A 20409-nucleotide genomic window follows, 5' to 3' on the forward strand; every position below is an offset into this window, starting at 1 on the left:
GCTGGTTCTAAATCATCAAAGCAGGTTGACACCCAAGCTGTGACTGGTATGTCCAGGGACACCTCCCACTCCATGTGGATTTATAAGACTGAAGCAGGTTTGGTACACTAGAGGCCAAATTAGATAGTGTGGCCTCTGTTAGGATCGATCTGTTTTACCAGATTGAAAGGGCCCCTTCGCCTGACTGAGGTCACTGAGAATTTAATATCTATTTGCAAAACTCTGGAGTCCTGGTGAAATCACAGATGAAATTTAATCAGGCTTCAACATCCGTGATGCAGAGGTGACAGGGACATACAAAGATGGACTTTTGTACTATAAAATCAAACTCACAAGTCAAGAGGGAACTACAGGGAGGAGGCCTTGAATCTATGGGTCACTCCTACTGACAGCAAATGAGGTCATTGTACCAGCTTGGCCTATCTGACAAGGTGAGATTCCATCCCTGTTTTCTTTTACCCACAATCAAAGAAGCTCTCAGCAAATTCTGGGGTGAGGGCAAAAGATCCCTTTGAGGGATTGCTGGTGATAGGCCATGTTTGTGAATCTGGACTTACTGTAGCTAAGTTGCCAGTGCTCCCAAATTAATCTAGTGGCTAAACCCCACTAAATTTCCATCTTGCTTATTTGCAGAGACTGGTGTATAGATGCTAAAAGCCACATGGAAATTCAAGGGATCCAGCATGACCAAGAAAACCATAAAAGGAAGCAAGGGTGGAATTCTCACCCTTCTCCCTGTTTAAAACCTCCTACAGAGCCACCCTAATCAAGGAAGAATTGTACCAGTATGAGGATAAGCATACAGCCCAATGGAATTGACTAGAACATCCAGACATAAGCTTCACATCTATGGGAAATTGACCTTTGGCTGGGAAGTTAAGACAGTCAGTGGGAGAAAGAATAGTCTTCAAAGACTGTGCTGAGACCATTGATTATAGAATGAAGTTTGACCCCGCCCCCCCGATCATAGCATAAAAGATTAACTCAAAGCGAATCAAAAACCTAAGTATAAAGGTTTTAAAAACTTCAGAAGTCAACATAGAAACAAACCTCTGCAATCCTGCATTAGGCAATGATTTCTTAAAACTGATACCAAAAGCACAAGGGAGCAACATTTGAAAATTGGGACAAGGTAGGCTTTATCAAAATAAAAACTTCTGCTGAAAAGAACGCTATGGAAATAGTGGGAGCAAAAATAGAAAATGGAGGAGAAGGGCTTGCAAATCATATCCGGTAAAGAACATTTATATAATGTGGTCTTAGAACTCAATGATATAAAGAAAAAGAACCCGTTTAAGAATTAATGAAGGCTATGAATATATATTCCTCCCAAGAAGATGTACAGGTGGCCAATAAATGCACAGATGATGGATCCCCAGCATCATCAGTCACCAGAGGAACACAAAGCAAAACCTCCAAGAGGTACCACTTCACAGCCACTGAGACGGATGTCACCAGAAAGACGGATGCGTGCCGGGGATACAGACGCACTCAGATGCTGCTGGTGGGAACGTAAAGTGTTCCTTCCAGAAGAGCGATGTTCTTGCTCATGATTTACAGACTCTGAAGGCAGCACTAAATGCCCAAGCAAACCTGTACATCATGAGTAAAGATATCATTCTTCTTCTGGGATCACTACTCACCGGATAAACTTCCCAGCTGAATTCATAAAGCCACATAAATAAGGAGGAGTTTCTACCCCATGGTTAGAAATTTGGTGCTCAGTCGTAACATGAATTTATCATGACTCAAACTTTTAAGGAAGGAAAAGTTTTTAAACTTTCGTTTCTGGGAAAGAGTTTAATATTTGTATATGAACCATATTAGGAGTAATTCATAGTTTCATTGTTACAATGATTCTTATTATAGTCGAGACTTATTCAATTTTTTCTCTCTCTCAATACTCAAAATATACCAAAGAAATCTTGCTGGCCTATATTCTATCAATGGGATCTTACATTTAAGCTCAATGAAACTGACTACCCTTGGTGACTGATAAATCACACCTAACACATAACATTTCATGGACAAAAATGTGTTCACTTGCATTTTTTAATTTTTTTCCTGAAAGAAAATGACTTGTGTGAAAGGAAGAAGCAACACCACTAGATACGAAAGCATTGGCTATTTCTTTCAAACACTGGCCTTAAGGTCATACCTGACCATCCAGGGAGGCAGCGGCAGTGGCCTGTGGTGGGGTGGCAGCCATCTGCATGGCTGCAGTCACAGCGCTCAGCACAGTTTAGCCCGTATGTGCCATCCTGCAAGGAAGAGAACATCAAAGCCAGTGATGACAAATCTAAGTATCCCCATGACACAAACCACAAGGGCTCTGACACGTTTCTTAGGAACAGATCATCCTCTCTCCCCGTGATGCAAAACACAAGCTTGTGGGGTAGCATTTGAAAATCTCCTCAACGCTAACTTAGGTTTGATACATAATTAGAAGATGGACACGGTGAAACCAATTGTGTCAGCTTGTATGTATGTATGTATGTATGTATACATACAATAAATATAAGCATGCAATTGACTAAAAGAACCCTTTACCGCACTCCTGAAAATATGTTCATTTGTCTTTAATGAGTCTTACAACATAGTTCAGCATTGTGTTCCCTATAATTCTCTTTCCTTAGAGGAAAGAGGGGTCTTTGTCCACATAATAAAGATACACATGCACACGTACAAACATACACACACAGACACACACACTTACACACACTAGATAGACACACAGATTAAATCGATGATAAGTACATAGATACATAGATATGGATATGTAGATGCTATATATGTGATATACATATAATTGAGTTAAGTTCATTTCCATAATCTGTTGTCAGTGGACTAGATGACGTAATGAAGAAGACTGAAAATCGATTGTTACTTTCTCTAATAACTATCTTTCTTTCCGGGAAAAAGTCTAAACTGTGCAGAATGTTATGATTCAAGACTGTAAATAAGCATCACATTGGCAGCCTCCTTATCTGCCCCGTATGTATATGCTACTCTTGAGAGGTCCAATAAAGAGGAGACACTTGGTGGGTGGGCATGACCGATTAATTATTCACGAAGAAGAATGAAGAAGTTTTTATTGGTAGGGGGAACTTATTTTCCACTCCAGACCTTAGGAATTGGTATAGGGTACCACAACCCTCTCTGTGTTACCCAAACACTGAGGAAAGCAGCCCAGTGACTGAGGGTGGGGACATGGAAACAGGCAGCGGGTGTTAGATGACATGATCATTTGTCTAGTAACCAGCTAACCCACTACTTAGGCTCCACTAGGGTTTGACAGGATTGCACAGCATTTAGCTCTGTTGTAATAGATGTGACCAAACCGTCAGATTTCCCTAATACATCTACTGCAGAACAATAGACAGCATGCACAGGGGTTTCCACTTTGTCTATAATGAAGAAGTAAAGACCATCTAAAAGCCCAGTGGAGCTTTGTTAATCTGTCCATTGGTCTGAAGAGACACAGCAAAGATAGCTTAGCTCGTAGGGGCTTGGGGAACATAGAATAATGTGGGGCAGGAATCCTTCTCTGTTGGATAATGGGTTGTACTTAACAAGAAGGATGCCCAGAGGAGGAAAGAGAGGGGCCTCATGGAAGCCCTGTCTCTGGAATGGCCCAATTCAGGGGGTCCCATTGTTATCTGATAGTGTCCTGGGGGAGAGAACCTACTACTGTTGATAGAAGGCATGATGGCTCCAAAAGAAATTATGGCATAAGCAGGGAAAGAAAGCAGCCAAGGGCTTTGGAAAGCAAGCACCAGGTCACTATAGAACCCCCTTCCCATTTCACCCCCAGCTAGTCTGCAGCACCTCCAGAGGAGAGTTTCCAATGATGCATGTCTCCAAATTAGGTCAAGGGAAGGGAGTAAGTGCTGCGGAGACTTCTGGGCCTCCAGAAATATTTACATCAACCAAGGCTGTTTCCAAACCTCCTTTATCACTTCAGTGCGCATTTCTGTGACACCAGCCACCGCCCCCTTTTCAGCCCCCTGTCACTTCCCAGCCCAAAGCCTGCAGACTTCCATTATAATGGGAACAGAATATGTGGAGAGTTGACAGGCATACACTGGGTGTTTGACCAATGCTGCTGCCTGGCTGCACCCCAGAGATGAGTGGATAAGGAACAGAAAATGCTGGAGGGGGGGGGGCTGGGAAAGCAGCATGGGGGTGAAAGGAAAGAAGGAAGCATTCTTTAAAGCCTGCCCAACTGATTTCCACTCCATGCCTTTCCAAGCCTCTGCCCGCTTCCACTCATGTAACAGTTATTGAAGAATGGGTCACACTCATTCACCCCCAGTCAGGAAAAACAAACAAACAACAAAGTGGGCAAAGAAATCAACCCTCCTGCATAGTCCTCTGGGTGTGGCCACCCAGAGCCCACATACCTGGCAGGGAAGTTCACATTTCTTCCCTCGCCATCCAGGCGCACAGGTGCAGGTCCCATCCAGGGTGTTGCAGGCACCCCCGTTGAGGCACTGACATGTTAAGTTACAGCCAAAGCCCCAAGTGCCACTAGGGCAGCTGATGGAACAGTCTACCCCGTGCCAGCCTGTGTGACAAGAACGACAGAGCGTGTGAGGAGACAAAGGGGGACCGGGAGCTTGGCTGAGCTCTTCCAAGCCACGTCTCCCTTTAGAGACATCTTGGAGATGCCTAACAGTGCTGCCCAGCCCCGGTCGCAGCAGTGGAAGACAGTTTTGGCTCTGCCACAAAAGGCCTCCACCAGAAATGAAAAGGAACCCCCAATGAAGCAAGCAGCCAACTGTGCCCTGTGATCGGTCAGGGATGCTAAGACTGAGACGCACCCCTGGGCTACTGGGACGGGATGGTGGAGTGAGGTCACCTTTAATGGGCTGTGGTGGTTGGGGTAGAATGATAAGCTTTGTTTATTTCTATGGGAGGAAGTAGAAGGTTTGTTCTTGGAAGAATAGCCCCATCTTTGAAGCAGTAGCCGTTAACCATAAAAAAAAAAAATGGGTTACCAAGATCCTGGCTGCATCCATGGAGGACACAGTCTGGGCCACACATACAATCTGTGCTGGCTGCATTTCCTGTCATGCCTCCAAGTCAGGCCATTTGGGGGCACAGACGTGCCTGCTTGTTTACCCTCCCCAAAGTCATGGACTCAGACTCTGAAAGCTGGCAGCAGCTTCAGAGATGACCAAATACGAGTTTCTTTCCTGGCCTCAGGAAGGATGAGGGAGGATGAGGTCACACCGAATTTAGTGGATTTCGAGCTAGAGCCCTCATCCGTGTGTCCTTCCAGTGACTCTAGGAGGCGACAGAAACAGGATCTCACAAAAGATTCATTCAGACACCCATACTCTTACCTGCCTTACAGATACAAGAGCCATCCACAGGAGAACAGACAGCGTCGTTTTTACAGCGACAGCGAGAGGAACAGTTTATCCCATAGCTTCCCAGAGGACACGGGGTAGAGCAGTTAATTCCCTAGAGGAGCACAAACAGCAAAATGAGGCTACTTTTCCCAACCGAAACCACTCCAGCACAAACGAAAATACACTGCGGCGCTGCTAATTGGGCTTTCTCTCTCGTTTTTACACTCAATGCTTTTTCTTATACAAATTGTACATATTCAAGTGCAACACTGGCTGGTCCATGATTATGATAAAATATTAAACAGGACACGCCAAAAGCCTGCTGACTTCTTTAGATTTATCTTTGTAACAGAACAACAGAATGACAACCTTTCTCCCTTGGTTATACAAGTAGACATGTAAAAATAAACGATAACTGTAAAGTTATTATCAGAAAAATATAAACACAAACTGCACATCATCTCTAAATGCTCCGTGGACCTCCTCGTATAATATGCAATATTGTAAATGGTTGAATTAAAACGATACTCAGCCAGTGGTATGGTTCGGTCTACCCAGCAGTAGGCATTAAACACAGAACTGAGCTACCAAAGGTGACTGGGGCAGTACTTTTCAAAAACTCAAAAGACTCTTAAGAGAAAGTTAATTCAGGGGTCAGCCAAAGGATTGTGATTCTAATCAGAAATCTCTGGGAAAGTCCTCTCTGCTCTACGACTTCAGGGTCCACTCTTTCTATGTGATGTACCCCGGAACGACCATCAATATTCTCCAGAGTTCAACACTACCTTTACAATGGGATGAAAGAAAGCACAGCCACTGCGTCCCCTTTTCAATAGCTAAGAAAGTCCTGGGGACCACAGGCACAATTCCGCTCCCTTGTGCAGGTACATTTGTAGACTCTACACTCTCAAAGGGACTTAAGGACTTTGTGCATATATAGCATGTGAATGTATCATGAATCAGAACTGATGCAGGCTGTGTCTTTACATTTTGAGGAGTTAAAACAGAATCTGGTATAAATAATAACTAGGCTGGGTGGTGGTGGGACACGCCTTTAATTCCAGCACTCGGGAGGCAGAGGCAAACAAATCTCAGTGAGTTCGAGGTCAGCTTGGTCTACAGAGCTAGTTCCAGGACAGCCTGGGTTATTGCACAGAGGAAAAAAGAAAGAAAATAATAGCTAACAATAACCACATGGAAAAACTATCTTTCTGTTGTCTATAGGTCACAATAAGATAATTACATAAGGAGTACTTATAATGGGCCATACTTCCTGATGAGTTCTAACCGCAAACATTAATGACATCTTGGTGGTTTTATTAGTGTTCTCAGTCATCAATGGGATGCTAAAGTTACTAATCTCAAACAGTTCTTCTCTCATGGATGCTATGAATGGTTCAATCACATTCACTCTGCTTCATGGCAGCTCACATAAATGATGCTACTGATGTGTTTGTTCCACACTGCGCATCCCTGTCCTGCCTCCAGAGGCCAAGGTACTCACTTTGAATCCAGGGGCGCAGGCGCACCTTCCCGTCACGCTGTCACAGTCAGCCCCATTCTGGCAGCTGCAAATCTGTTGGCAAGTTTCCCCATAGAATCCAGGAGAGCATGTCTCATTACAGTAGAGGCCAGACCAGCCCGGCTTGCAGCCACACTCTCCAGACATGGGATGACAGCTGAGAGACACAGATGAAAGGAATAAGTCATTCTGGGTAAACATGACACTTCAGCCATGTGCAAATGTTGCTTTCTCAATAGTCACTAAATGTGCAGGTAATTCCATGAACATGATTTAAACTTAATTCTTATGGTGGTGCATTTAATTGATGCTTGAGTATTACTACAGAGCTAGTGAATTGAATCAGCATTGTGCCCTAGCCAAGTAGCTGCAATAATCATATCCTTTTGTTTAAAAGTCTTTTTAATTGTCTTGAACTGAAAGCCCTAACTCAATAAGAAGGCAGCACCACGAGACACAAGTCCACTGTGTCATAGCCAAGAAATTCCAAAAGCAGCGACCTTGCCAACAAGCCTTTCCCCCCAACCCATCTACCTGGTGGTACAGCAGCAGCTGCCACCTGGAACAGTAGCCACATTGACAGGCCAGGCAGCCAGCTGTTGCCCGACAGCAAATGGACACATCAGCTGTGCTAAGATGTTCATGCAAGTGAGCAGGCACAATAAGGCCCTCTGTGGCACACTGGCTTAAAACGTGTGCTCCTCGGCACAGGAAAACCTTGACTATCAAACTCGGCTGACAATAGAAAAACTGTGTGGAGATTGCCTCCTGTCCCCAAAAAGCCCAAACCCTCCCCTTAAATAGGGCAAATGACCAGATCTCATTTCCATCTAGAAATGTGCTAAATGGTCTTTCTAAGGAGTCCTCCATCACCGCTGGCTCTTCCACTCTCCTTCTCCTGTTCTGCACAGCTCCTTGAGCCTGGAGGGTAGGAATTTGACGAAACATCGCCCTTGGGACTGAGTGCACCCAAGTCTCTCACTCCACACACTGTCCAGTTGGGGCTCTCTGTGTTACTTCCCATCTACTGTAAGAAGAAAGGTCGCTGATGAGGGCAGAGAATCACTCTCGGTCTCTCCTTCAGCCTCATCTCCCATCTCTAACTGTTACTAGCACTTAACCATGCCAACTCAAATCTATATATGAGTAGCCATATCCCCCTATATTGTTCTACATCTTACCATCTGAACTAAACGGCCTTCCTACCTGTATCTACACATGCCTCATCACCGAAAGCATCAATCACACCACAGCTCCTCCTTAAAGCTTGTCAAAGTTTCCCCGCTAAACAACACTTGGGATAAAACCCATACTGTCTAATATGCTGACATGATTGTACTATTTATTACCTAAGCCAGGACTTCTTAAAAGAGTGGAGAGGGAAATGCTAAAACTTACCCCAGGACAATAGGCTTAACTAGTGTGTCCTCATGAAGTCAGAGACAGCGTCACCCTAAGACAATCATGAAGCCTCGGCATTGGCCATTGCCATTTCTGTACCTGCTCCAACCCAACGGCGAAAGGCCTGCCATTGTGGTTCTCTCTCATCTCTGTGCTCAGCCACATGGCATGGCTTTCAGCTTGCAAAAGCATCCAGACTTCTGTCCTTCAAGAACTTCCATGGGGCTGCTCCAACGTCCTAAGAGAGACCTTCCTTTTTCCACCTGTCTCTCTGTCCGTCTTGTGCCCAGTCTCCGCTGAAACAGCCCTCTTCCTAGACGTCTTCTCCACCCAGTAAGACTGAAGTAGGTCTCCCCAGTTCCCTTCCCCTTCCTTGGCTCACCTGTCGGTCTGCAGCCTTAACTTATTTACCCCCACACCTTCTTTTCCCACCACACCACAAGATCTGGGAGGACAGGAGTTAAATCACACGTGCTGCCCATCCCCTGCACATAGTAGGCTCACAGCAAAGACTGCAGGGTGAATTGATGAAAACAACATCGCCGCCTTCAGATCTGGATCTCATATCATCCCTGCTTCTCCCTCGCATCTCTGAGGCATGGCACAGGTACCTGTGTCCAAAGGCAGGGCTTCCCCTAAACTTGGTTTCAAATGTGTTAGTCTTAGAGGGAATTACCTCCAATACCTGTGAAGTTCACTTAGGTGGAGGCAGACACTCACAGATGGCATTTACAAGGCACTGACCTGGTGCCAGCCCCCTGCAAAACTACCTACATGCATTCTTTATCTCAGTGCCCACGGCCACCTAAAGTGGCAGGCATGGTCCCATTTCATAAATGAGGAAACTGAGGCCTGGAACGGGTAAAGCTTATTCAGAGGTTCACGTATGTAGTAGTGGCAGAATCAGACTTCAACACAGCCTTGTCAGTGTGTTTTGAAATAGAGAGAAAGGGAAGTTTGTTGAAAGCCTTCGGGAGAGACTCAATGTGAAAAGGAATTGCTAAAATTTAGGATTTAGTGCTGTGATACAAAGTCAGCAAGACTGAAAACCGGACAAATTTATTTGAGTAAAACCTTAAATTTGAGAAAAGCAAAAGGAAATAAAATGTTTTACTTTATCTTAATCTGCTATAAAGGAAAGGACATGCTTTGGAAGAAAATGGCTTACAATTAAAAATCAGAAACGTTATTCATGATATAGGCATGAATGCTGAAGAAAATATATGAATGTGAACTGGGGGGCCGACAGAGAAAAATATATTGAGGGGACCCCAATGAATGGCAGTCCAATGCACTGGTGTTCACAAAGATTGACACCAGTATTAGCATTCTGCAACTTGTAATTAGGGGTAGGACACCTCAGCTGTTTGAAGGAACTCAATGGGCTCTCATGCAGTTAACGGATAATGAGACCAACATGTGGAAGATTGGAGGCAGAAGGGTGTTACTTCGTACCTGTTTTCTGTCAAAAGAACAAATTGCTTTACACATGAAAATATAATTTTGCACATATGGAAATATTTGTCATTTTATATATGCACAGAATTAAAACTACTTTTAAAAAGTATTTCTTCAATTTAATAGCTAACTTGTAACAGGAGTCCAATGGTACATAATACTGGCTGAGGCTCGTGACATGGGCCTGTGACCCCAGCTATTCAGGAGGCTGGGACAGGAGGATTGTCAGTTGAAGGACTATTTGGACCATACCGTAAATTCAAGGTCAGCCTAGGCATTTTGTGAGGCTCTGTCTCAAGATAAAAACTACGAAAAAAGCTGGGGCTGTATCAGTAATAAAGTACTTCCTAGCATGTGTGAGGTCCTGGGTTCAAGCCCCAAAAGACATATTTATTAAACCATCATGAGTTACTGAGCTTTCTTTTATTTTATTTTTTTTCTTATATGAGGTCTGCACTCAAATGCAATGACAATTGGGCGGTCTCCTGGCTGGTTTTGACTGTGAGCTTGATGCAACCTAGAGTCACCTGGGAAGAGGGAACCTCAATTGAAGAATTCACTCAATCCGATTGGCTAGGCTTGTGAGGGCTTTTCTTGATCGATGACTGATAGGGAATGGAGCAGCCCACTGTGGGTGGCACCATCCCTAGGCAAGTGGGTATGGACTATATAACAGGGTTAGGTAAGCATGAAGAGATGGAGCCCGTAAGCATCCTTTCCTCAACATTTCTGCTCCAGGTTCATGCTTGGATTTCTACTCTGACATTCCTCAGGGACAGACTGTTACTTGGAAGTGGAAGCTGAAACAAACTTCTTCCTCCCCAAGTTGCTTTTAGCTGTGCTCTTTATCAGAGCACCAGGAAAACAAATTAGAACAGGTGGGGTTTGCCAGCTCAGGCAATAGTGTTTGCTAATGGCTACTGACTGTCCTTATTAACAAGGACTAGTAGACATATGCCATGTGCAGTCTAAATAAACTCATTCTATCTACTTGCTCTAAATCATTTCCACTATAAAAGTTAGTTTCCACCTGAAAGTCTAGGTCAGCAAAAATGTCTTTGGGTTCAATAATATTTATATATTAATATTACCAGTAAGTATATTTAAGTTAATCTCAACTAAATGATGGATTACAAAATAAAATGGCTACGCTTTGGGGAATGCCTCTCCTAAAGAAGTGGAGGCCAAGATCAAGGACAGTCAGGTCTGCATAGCAAGTTTCAAGTCAACCAGGGATATACAATGAGACCTTGTCTCAAAACAATAAAATAAAATAAAATAGTTTATTGAACCTGGGCTCTCTTGGGAGTGTTGCTTTATCTTAAAGATGAATATTGGCAACATGACATAACCAAATACTTAAACATATTTAGATCTTAGAGCCTGCCCTGGCTGTTGTTGCCTTTAGAAGCCAGCTGGCTAAAATGAATCCAGGCTACCCTTCTGGAGACTCCATGTGCCTAGTCACTCTTGTCATCTAGCCAAATGCCAGACACAGAGAGAGGATTTCCAGGACCAGTCAGCTTCCAATGGACCTGCCAGGTGTCCCTACAGAGAACAGCAGACGAGAGCCCCCCATGATGAACCTAACCTACACAGCAGAAAGTCATGGGCTCCTAAGGCTGCTCAGTTTGGCATCAGATGCTTGTTTGCTGTGATGCAACTAATACTAGCCAATCCCCACCCCTCCTCAAGTGTGCCGCTCTCATAGGTCAGTATGGGCATGCGCAGAACCCAGACATTATGTAAACTAGTAATTTACATTGCATTGTATATATGATTAATTGCATGGAAAGGCTTTGGATAAATTTATTGCATGAATTATATATAATGACAAATCTGTACTTGCTTTATTAGATGAGAGGAAAGCGAATTAGGCTTTCAATTAAAGCAATGATTCTAAGCCCTTTTTCTCTGAAAGGGCCCTGCATTTTACACGGATGCTCAAGAGATAAGAATTAATGGATGGCTCCTGCTGTGGAGCCAACATGATAGATTCATGTAATCCACATTTAACTAGCTCTAATACAAATTTGGAAAAGCTAATCTTTTAAAATAGTTCTTATGACTAAGGGCATTTGAATTGTTTCTAAATCTTCTGAATATTTGATACATGTCGTTTAGGTATTGTTTTGATCTATTTAATTATCAAACAACTGCATCTACTTCTTTATTGGAGTATATACATTTACTCTGATGGGGTCTATGTCAAGAGCTCCACAGTCCTATGATGGGGTCGGGGGACAGACCTTCTGCCTGCATCTAGATGCCCAGTTCCTCCAAAACCAAGTCTCGATGCTTCTCTAGTTCCTCTCATAAGGGAGGTCTACTTTCATGCAGGTTTTCTGCTTTATTTGGTTTCAGTTGTATCCACATATGACAAAGCAGTCTGCTGGTGATGGTGCTATATGAGGCTTGCCCTACTGTAGAGGAAGCCTCACTCATGATTTGCATTTAATTGAGCCAGCTCCTTACATATCAGAAAGTTGAAAATAAATCTTTGCATACATACTTATCTAAATGGTCATCTACAATATAACAATATGTTCCAATTTAAGAAACCCAAAGTTGACCATACAAAGATACGTGATTCACTTGGAGTGCATACTTCTTACATACACACAATACAATACAATACAAAATACATTTTTCTTGTGCTCATAACAATGGCTTAAAGAATCGACCAATCACACACCTTAGTTCCCCTCTAGCTCTCATGTGTTTGGGATTTGGTGTGGCTGAGTACAAATGGATCTGCACTGAATGCAAACAGAAGTCTTTCTCCTACCATCTGAACTGTTGGATACTGCGCTACATTCTTGTCCGATTTATCTTTTCCAGAAGTCTACAAACAGGCGGGGAATTCTAAGTTACATGTGTCTGGTCTGTGGAGAAGGGGAGAGGGAAAGAATAGATGGGAAGATACTTTGCAGGGACAGACAAGGCACAGTAGGGTGGACAGGAGTGTGGTTTCCTGTTCCTAGATTTTTGGAGAGATTTTTGAGCTGAAAGACCCCTGTGAGCTATTTTTTTTTTTTTGTCAGAGCAATCAGTTCTGAAAGTTATTCCACATATGACAGCCACATGTGAAGCGTGTTCACAAACGCTGTCCACTTCCTCTCTGCAGCCTTTCCTTCCTCCCCCAGCTGTGCTCTGAAGTAAAAGACCCTGCAGTAAGCGTGGTGTTTCCACATCCCGCCCTCGGTTTAACCCCTGTCCCTCCACGGTCTCTTTGCTTCTCTGGGAATGTCACACAATCCTTCTCTTGGGGCAAAGTTCTGTTCATCTCAGCAGAATCATTTTACCAGTCCCCATCCATAGATAAAATAACCTAATACCCACCAACCAATAGCCTTAGCCCTTCCAACAGGGACTTTCAGTCAGTAGGCGAAAAACAAAATGTCCTTGAACTTGATGATTTCTGTCCATGAGAGGCCATTCTTGCCAAGCCCTGGACACTCAAGTTAGAGCTTTAATAGACAATGCTTTTCCAGGGGCAGCTGGCACTCACCTGTGAGTGTTGTCCAGGTGGCAGGGGCACCGCTTGTCACATTTGATGCCGTACAGCCCTTCGGGACACAGGCGCGCCTCACAGAGCTCGCCCGCGAAGCCTGCTTCACACAGACATGCTCCACTCACGTGATAGCACGTCCCTCCGTTAACACACCTGCAGGGCTCTGCACAGCCAGCTCCATAGGTCCCGACAGGACATTCGTCCTGACACCTGTTCAGACAAGAGGCCAGCAGTTGGTTCTAAGGGGCCTAACCATGCACAAGTTGAAATGCTTTTTGAGCCCATAGTATGTCATGTTTGTTCCATGATAGGCAGAAAAGTCAAGAGATAGATCACTCTGGATAAGAGCATTAGCAGCCATAAATGTGTAAAAGGGGGAGCTAAATACAAACAAAAGACTCAAGGAATTCTGAGCTTCCGACATCAAATGTCCTGCATATCCCAGTTTGTAGGTTATAAGAAGGCTTTGGGTTTTCTAACAATTTCTTTTTCTTTCTTTCTTCCTTCCTTCCTTCCTTTCTTTCTTTCTTTCTTTCTTTCTTTCTTTCTTTCTTTCTTTCTTTCTTTCTTTCTTTCTTTCTTTCTGGCATGTGGAATATTGTCCTCTGTTGGGAAAGATGGCAAGGGAGAAAAACCAACCAAAAATTTCACCTTAGTGTCTTTTGAACAAAAAAATGAAGTGGAGGGGAGAGGTGCTTTGGTAAGTTGGACAAGGTAAGAAGCTGATGCTGGAGGACTAAAGACTCATCACTGCTCTATGGGAAACATGGTAGTTACTGGGGAGAGCCAGCTCTCTTTCTGGTGATGTGAGGTGACTAGGAGCACTCAGCCAAGAAGACAGAGATAACGTCACACACCTGGAGGAGTGCTCACCTCAGTAGGGAGCACTATCTCGGCAGCCACCTCTCATGTGGCTTTCCAGTCATGCCAGACTCCAATAAAAACAAACAAACAAAAAACCCACAGGTCAGTATCGCATTCTCCAGATGTGAACAACACAAGCAGCAAGGCATACAAAAGAGCAACGGCAGAAAAACAGTTCCAAGGGAAACAGACTTTCCACTGGGCTTGGCATAATGATAGGGTGTGGTGAACGCCAACACTGGGATTCTAAGTATAGAGGGAGAGCCTTGGGAGCCTGCTGACATTTTGCTGGCTGACTCTGGCTCTAGCGTGCATTAAGTAAGATGGAGGAAAGGGAAAGGCCCTCCTAGGAGTAGGTTAGACCATCTCCAAGTGCGCTTGCCAGCTGCCATCTTTAACTGCTTAACCACTAAAGAAATTCTGGAGCAGTCAAGTGAATACTTCAAATAAATTCATATGTAGACTTTAGAGTTACATTTGAACACATATGGCTATTTCTAGACCAGAGTATTTTTTTTATAAAGGTCCTCCATATTTTTAACCTTCAAGGTGCTTTAGTAAACCAAGTCATCTGATTTTTTTTCCCTTTAAAGCGTACTCTTTAAAGAAAGACTTCATAAGATCCAGAGATTGGACCTAATCTAAGCATTTGCTAATGGCTGGCAAGAGAGCTTCTCAATTTGTCTGAAGGGATGTCCTTGCAATTCAATGCCAATGGAAGAAACATTAAAAAAAATACCACTTCCTCACCCTTTTTTGTGAATTTATAAACAAAACAATTGCTAAATTTTGGATTGGTGGGGATGACTCAGGGTATAAAGACACCCAGTGGCCTGAGCTGGATCCCAGAAGCCACGTGACTGAAAGATGAGCTGTTTTCCACGTGCTGCTCTCTGACCCCCACACAGGTTCCACGCCCCACCCCACCCCCAACACACACAGTAAATACATAAATATTAGTTAGGAAAAGGCTGGACCTTGAGTTAATTTTAATGTGGCTCATTTCAATAAGCTGTAATGGCTGTTGGAAGTCGCACGTCTCAGAAAGTTGTCGCCAGCATCACAGAGAACCAGAGTGTGGGGCCTCATTGTGTCTTGGCACAGCGTTTTCTTTCTCTCGCAAAGCAAAAGGTATAATAGTTGGTCCTGGCCTGTGTTTACCTTTCTAGCCTTTAATTAGACATCTAGCAGTTTCTAGTGTACGTTCAGAACACATACACTTGGATTTGCTGTCCAGGCCGTCACTGTGGGAGCTGCTTCTTCTGTCAGTGCTGCCCCTTCCTGTCAGTAAGAGGTATGCATTTCTACCTGCCAAACCCAAACAGTGGGGCGGGCAGCTTTCTAGTAGAGACTTTGCCCAAGGGTTTTTTTTTTTCCATCGCTGCTTTAAATGTGTGCAAATGTATAAAGTAGAGTGTGATAATTCAATGCACGTATACAGAACATTTTCTACCTTAAATAAACATCACGGAGTGGTAATGCCCTTCCAGTTGGTCTCTAGCTTAAGACCATTTCCCTTTCGTGCCCTCGAGTTGCTTTCGTGATCCCACAAGAAACAAGAAAGGCTATATCGGGAATCAGCGATACATTTTCTCAAGAAAGAGTGCAGAGAGTTGGGTGGTGGTGGCGCATGTCTTTAATCCCTGCACTTGGGAGGCAGAGGCAAATGAATCTCAGTAAGTTCAAGGCCAGCCTGTTCTACAAAGTGAGTTCCAGGATAGCCAGGACTGTTACACAGAGAAATCCTGTCTTGAAAAAAAAAAAAACAAACAAACAAACAAAAAAAGAAGAAGAAATTTCTAGTAATGTTCTAGAGTTATGAGAAAGAACAATCATTAAGTAGATATAAACTGATAAAACACTAATTAAAGGGGCACATCCTTACTGATGTCATTTTGATCACTACTTTGCATTGAACTGTAAATTTAAGGAAGAGAAAGTAAGTAGGGTTGGCAGCTCCTTGTCCTATGGAGCACGTCAGTTCCCAGAGTGACCAGAAGAGCTGAGCCAAATTGTGCTTCAACGCGAAGGACTCTCATTCTTCATCAGACCTGGACAGCAGGGGTCAGCAGCCTGCCTCTGTAGCATCTGAAGCTGCTGGCCTGGAGGAAAGCCAAAGGCACTTTGCAGGTGCCAATTTTTCCACAGTCACAGAGAGGGGAGGAGGCCCCCTCGTTGAAGACCAGTGTTGTGCTTCTCCAATGCTGAGCTGCAGCCCCCGACTTTGTGCCATTGCCCTGGTCTTTCTTCACTCTCAGAGTCGTACAGAACACAGGTCTGGCAGGGCCGTTTGGGGGTTCACAATAACAGACTCATTACTGAGTCATGAACACTCACTAATCACGCTTTGCAGGCATGTCCGTGTCCTATCATCAAAAGCCACGGAGGAAGTCTGCAGCACGCCATTAACACCTTGTAAGGCATCTTCAATCAGAGCTCTGTGAGGATGCCAACTTCCCTGTACTGCATCTTCTGACCGTAGCACCCTTTGGATCTTTCCACAAACCTCAAAGTCTCTTCTTTGTCATCCTTTGGGCGGTCCTGCAGGGCTGCAGGGTGCACGGTTTGTCTCCCTGCGGTGGTGTGGCTGCCGTCCCCACATCCTGGCTATACTTGCTGGCCTCTGTCTGTGGTGGCAACCACTGTGGAGCGGCCCTGCTAATCACAGTGTTCCGGGCGCACTGACATCTCAAGACAAGGGAAGGGACACTTAGGATCCCCACCCTCGGGTCTCCTCCCCACCTCCCGCCACAAACAGCCCCACAGTCAGCCACTCACTGTGTCCTTTCATAGAGAAAAATGTGCTTCCTGGCATCCCCTGGATGTGTATGGTAATGACTTAAAACAGAGACTAGGAGAGCAATGAGAAACAGTAACCGTGCGTCATCACCGATGACTTCATAGAAGCGTGGGTAGAAGATCAATCGCCCTACCCCGCTTCAGTTTTTCCCCTTGCCTTTGAGTTTCAAAAGTTTACTTGAAAATGAGGTGTTATTCTCTTCCCCTGTGTTCCTAGTCAGCTGAGCAGAAGCTCGCTGGTCTGATGGTAGGTGTGATGTTTTTCTGTTGCTTTTAAAGTTAAATCTCTAAGTGAAATTTTGCACTGAAGTGTCTCTAGAGCTTAAAACATTATAGAAATAATCACTTAGGATCCTGCTTGGTTTTGTGCCTCTCCTCTTTCTTTGATCCTGCTAATCAATCATATAATGATCTCATCTATCCGAAGCACAGCTGAGAACTAGGCCGTGGGTAACAAAACCACAAGGGTAGCCCAGTTCTATATTGCAGAGCATATCATTGAGATATTGGTAGTTCCTACATCAAAACACTAAGTAAACAACAAAACGACTTTTAATCAAATTAAGTGGACACTTCTAACAAAAGACCTTAAGAAAATAAAGGACCAAGGAGGCGATACTGCGTGAGGTAGCAACCAGAAATTGTAGACAAAGAAATACTTGCAGCCATTTTCAATAAAGCAGAATAAGCCTGGACTTGTCACGCTGACCTGCTAGTCAAAATCAACTCAGAGCTCCCAATCTGTCCAATAAGGAAACAAGCTAATCACTAGAAACAAGATAATCATTTAAAGATGACTCATCTTTAGTGGTGGATACTATAGTAGCAAAACTCAACAATCCCAGGATTTGCTTGAATAAATTAATATCAAAACTGGCAAGATAAAGAGTAAGGAAGCAGAAACGTGAAAGCGAGTTTTCCTTTCTCTAGAAAATAGCCAGTTAGAGACTGAACGAGAATTTAATTTATAAACTATTTAGGAAATGCATTTAATAAGAAAATCCAGACAGTTCCTGGAGAGGTGGAGAAGCATATAGTATCTAATCAAAAGTCATAAAATTAGAGCAAAATTGTGGAAATAAAAAGCATTCTTAAGGCCATTCTGAGAAAGAGACGGTATTTCGTCTAAGTTCTGAAGGACATGTCCTGTTTGAAAACCAATCTGTCCAAGGCCTCGTCCCTTTTCGCATTATTCTGCCATGCCTCAAACCCATCTAAAAATAATGAAAATGTAAAGTCCTAAGTACTCCACATTTCAGAACAACACATTCATCACAGGCTCTGTTGTCCTTTTACTGATTTCCTTCCTGTTTTTCTCTAATTTCCTACAATTCAGTTTTTGTTATTTTGTGACTCGGTTTCTATGCATGCAACAAGGATAGAGCTCTTTGAACACCTTTAGACTTTATGGGATGCTTCTGGAATATTATATAGTAGTTACATATGCATCTTACTGAGCATGCTCCCTTGACTCTCCAAACTGTCCTTCTAACTCACTACGAAGAGTCAGAGAAACTCAAGTGTGTCCTTACCGTTCTCCGGTATATCCTGGGCTGCAGTGACATTGGCCTGTGGCAGCGTCACACGTTCCTCCGTTGTGGCACTGGCATTCTTGGGAACAATTCTTTCCAAAGCGACCCTCAGGGCAGGGCTGACCACACACTGTGCCCTGAATTCAAAGAGACTTGGAAAATTAGATGGGCTACCAGCCAGAACCGTGGAAGGCAGAGGAAGAAAACAGGGACAACAGAAAGGGAGGGAGAGATTGTGGAACAGGGCTGTGAGAAAATTAGATTAAGGGCATTTTAGAACACAAAAGGTTCCTCATCTTTAAAATATGAGGAATTTCAGACTGAATTATTGACCTGATAAGCCCAAATCTCAAGATGCACTCAGAGACAGCAGGATAGTGGTCCTAAGAAATTTTCATAATAAAAACTGAACCCTAATGTGGAGTTACATAAAATTATTATGTGAATACTCCTAGGCGTTCTTCCCTGTGCCTTACACGCACCTTACATCAACAATACTCACTGAGAATCCGCAACTTCTGATTTCCACAGAAAACCCAAAGGCTACCTACTATCTCTGGCTTCTTTTCATAAGATGTGGCAGAGGAGGGAGTCGAAACTGAGGTTGGTATGTAAAATAAATGAAATAAATAAATAAATAACCAAAGGATGTAACAGGGCATTAGGTTGAAACTGTGTGTGTTTGAGTTAGCAATAGCATGGCCTAAGAAAGACTTCTACAGGAATTAACCTTGGTTCCAGAAGGAAAGACACATTTTCAAGAAGGTTCAATAAACATTTCTGATGCAGACTCATTCCCTGAAGAGACCCCAACAAGTCACTAGGACATTTCTCCTCACCCTAGGAGCTGTCCTTAGCAAGGGCAGGCATGTATATTCTAATCCTGTGTGGATGAAAGGTAAGACGTGGTTCCAAGATCTCAGTATATCAGTGAACACCCACTGTTTTCTGCTTCACTTAGCTATGAACCTTGGGCTTACAGTCTCTGATTTATTGGAGTTATAATCATTAGAATATTTATTGGAGTCATAATTAGTGCAAACAGCATTCCCCACATAACGGGATTTCCCTAATGTTTTTCATTGTCCTCTCTCTCTCTCTTAAGAGACAGACTGTGAGTACTCTGAAATTGGAGCTTAGCTAAGAACACCAGATGGTCTTCTAAATGTTTATTCTGGATAGTGTAAGAAATACATTTTCCCTAACTACTGGCTACCCACAAAGGCAGTTGGTGAGCTAATTAAGTCTCCTCTGGTGGTTTCAAACTATCCACCAACAGGAAAGATTCTTCCACAGGCTCTTGGAGCCATAAAAGCCTTTGAGAGATGATTCAGATTGGTGCTTAACTGAGAATCATCCACATGCCAGGCATTGCGCTAAGCACCGAGATTCAATGATAAGCGGCATTTGCCTGCCTTGTTCATGGGTGATGAGAAGAGCAGATACAAAAATAGCTCTAATCACTCCGTGTTAGGACATCCTATCGCACTTAGCGGAATATAATAACATTACTGAAAGAATGATGGACTGAGGACCAGCTAACAGCTGACCAAAATTCTCAATTTCTCAGGATCTAATTCTAATGACCTATCATGGTCCCTCATAATTTTCAGGAATGCTCGTAAGATATTGGCTATGAATAAAGTCTAGTGTAAGCAAGCAGTGGAAACATGGTTGGCTGAGATGCGCGTGTGTGTGTGACAGGAATGCAAGTTCACCTTTGGAAACATCTAAAATAACAATACAAATAAGATGTCGCAATGGAGAAATTTAAGTTGAGAATTCAGTTACCCACAGAGGAAAATGTGTCTGGAAGCTTCTATTAAGAAACATCTGTTGTGGCCTAGAGGAAGTGGTTGAGGGCAGGTTCCAGGGAACCCACAGAGTGGATCCATCTGTCTGCCTTCTGAACTCATAGTCCCAGGCCGTGGCTTCCACCTTCCCACATCGTGACCTCCAGGT

The 20409-nt window shown here is 43.6% G+C and overlaps 1 protein-coding gene across 1 annotated transcript in view; it reads right to left on the reverse strand.

The window, feature by feature from the left end:
* The window catches only part of Megf10 (multiple EGF like domains 10), a 155685-nt gene that overhangs the window by 32196 nt on the left and 103080 nt on the right, over window positions 1–20409 (reverse strand). The window contains exons 8-13 of the mRNA XM_050120904.1: window positions 18448–18584; window positions 13250–13462; window positions 6862–7036; window positions 5349–5469; window positions 4404–4567; window positions 2159–2261 (exon numbers count right to left, since the gene is read on the reverse strand). Coding sequence (XP_049976861.1) covers window positions 2159–2261; window positions 4404–4567; window positions 5349–5469; window positions 6862–7036; window positions 13250–13462; window positions 18448–18584 — 913 coding nt within the window. The remainder of the gene's footprint in view (window positions 1–2158; window positions 2262–4403; window positions 4568–5348; window positions 5470–6861; window positions 7037–13249; window positions 13463–18447; window positions 18585–20409) is intronic.

Source organism: Alexandromys fortis, unplaced genomic scaffold (assembly GCF_014885135.2).
Source record: "Alexandromys fortis isolate MF-2015 unplaced genomic scaffold, M_Fortis_MF-2015_v1.1 scaffold_181, whole genome shotgun sequence".
Lineage (NCBI taxonomy): Eukaryota > Metazoa > Chordata > Mammalia > Rodentia > Cricetidae > Alexandromys > Alexandromys fortis.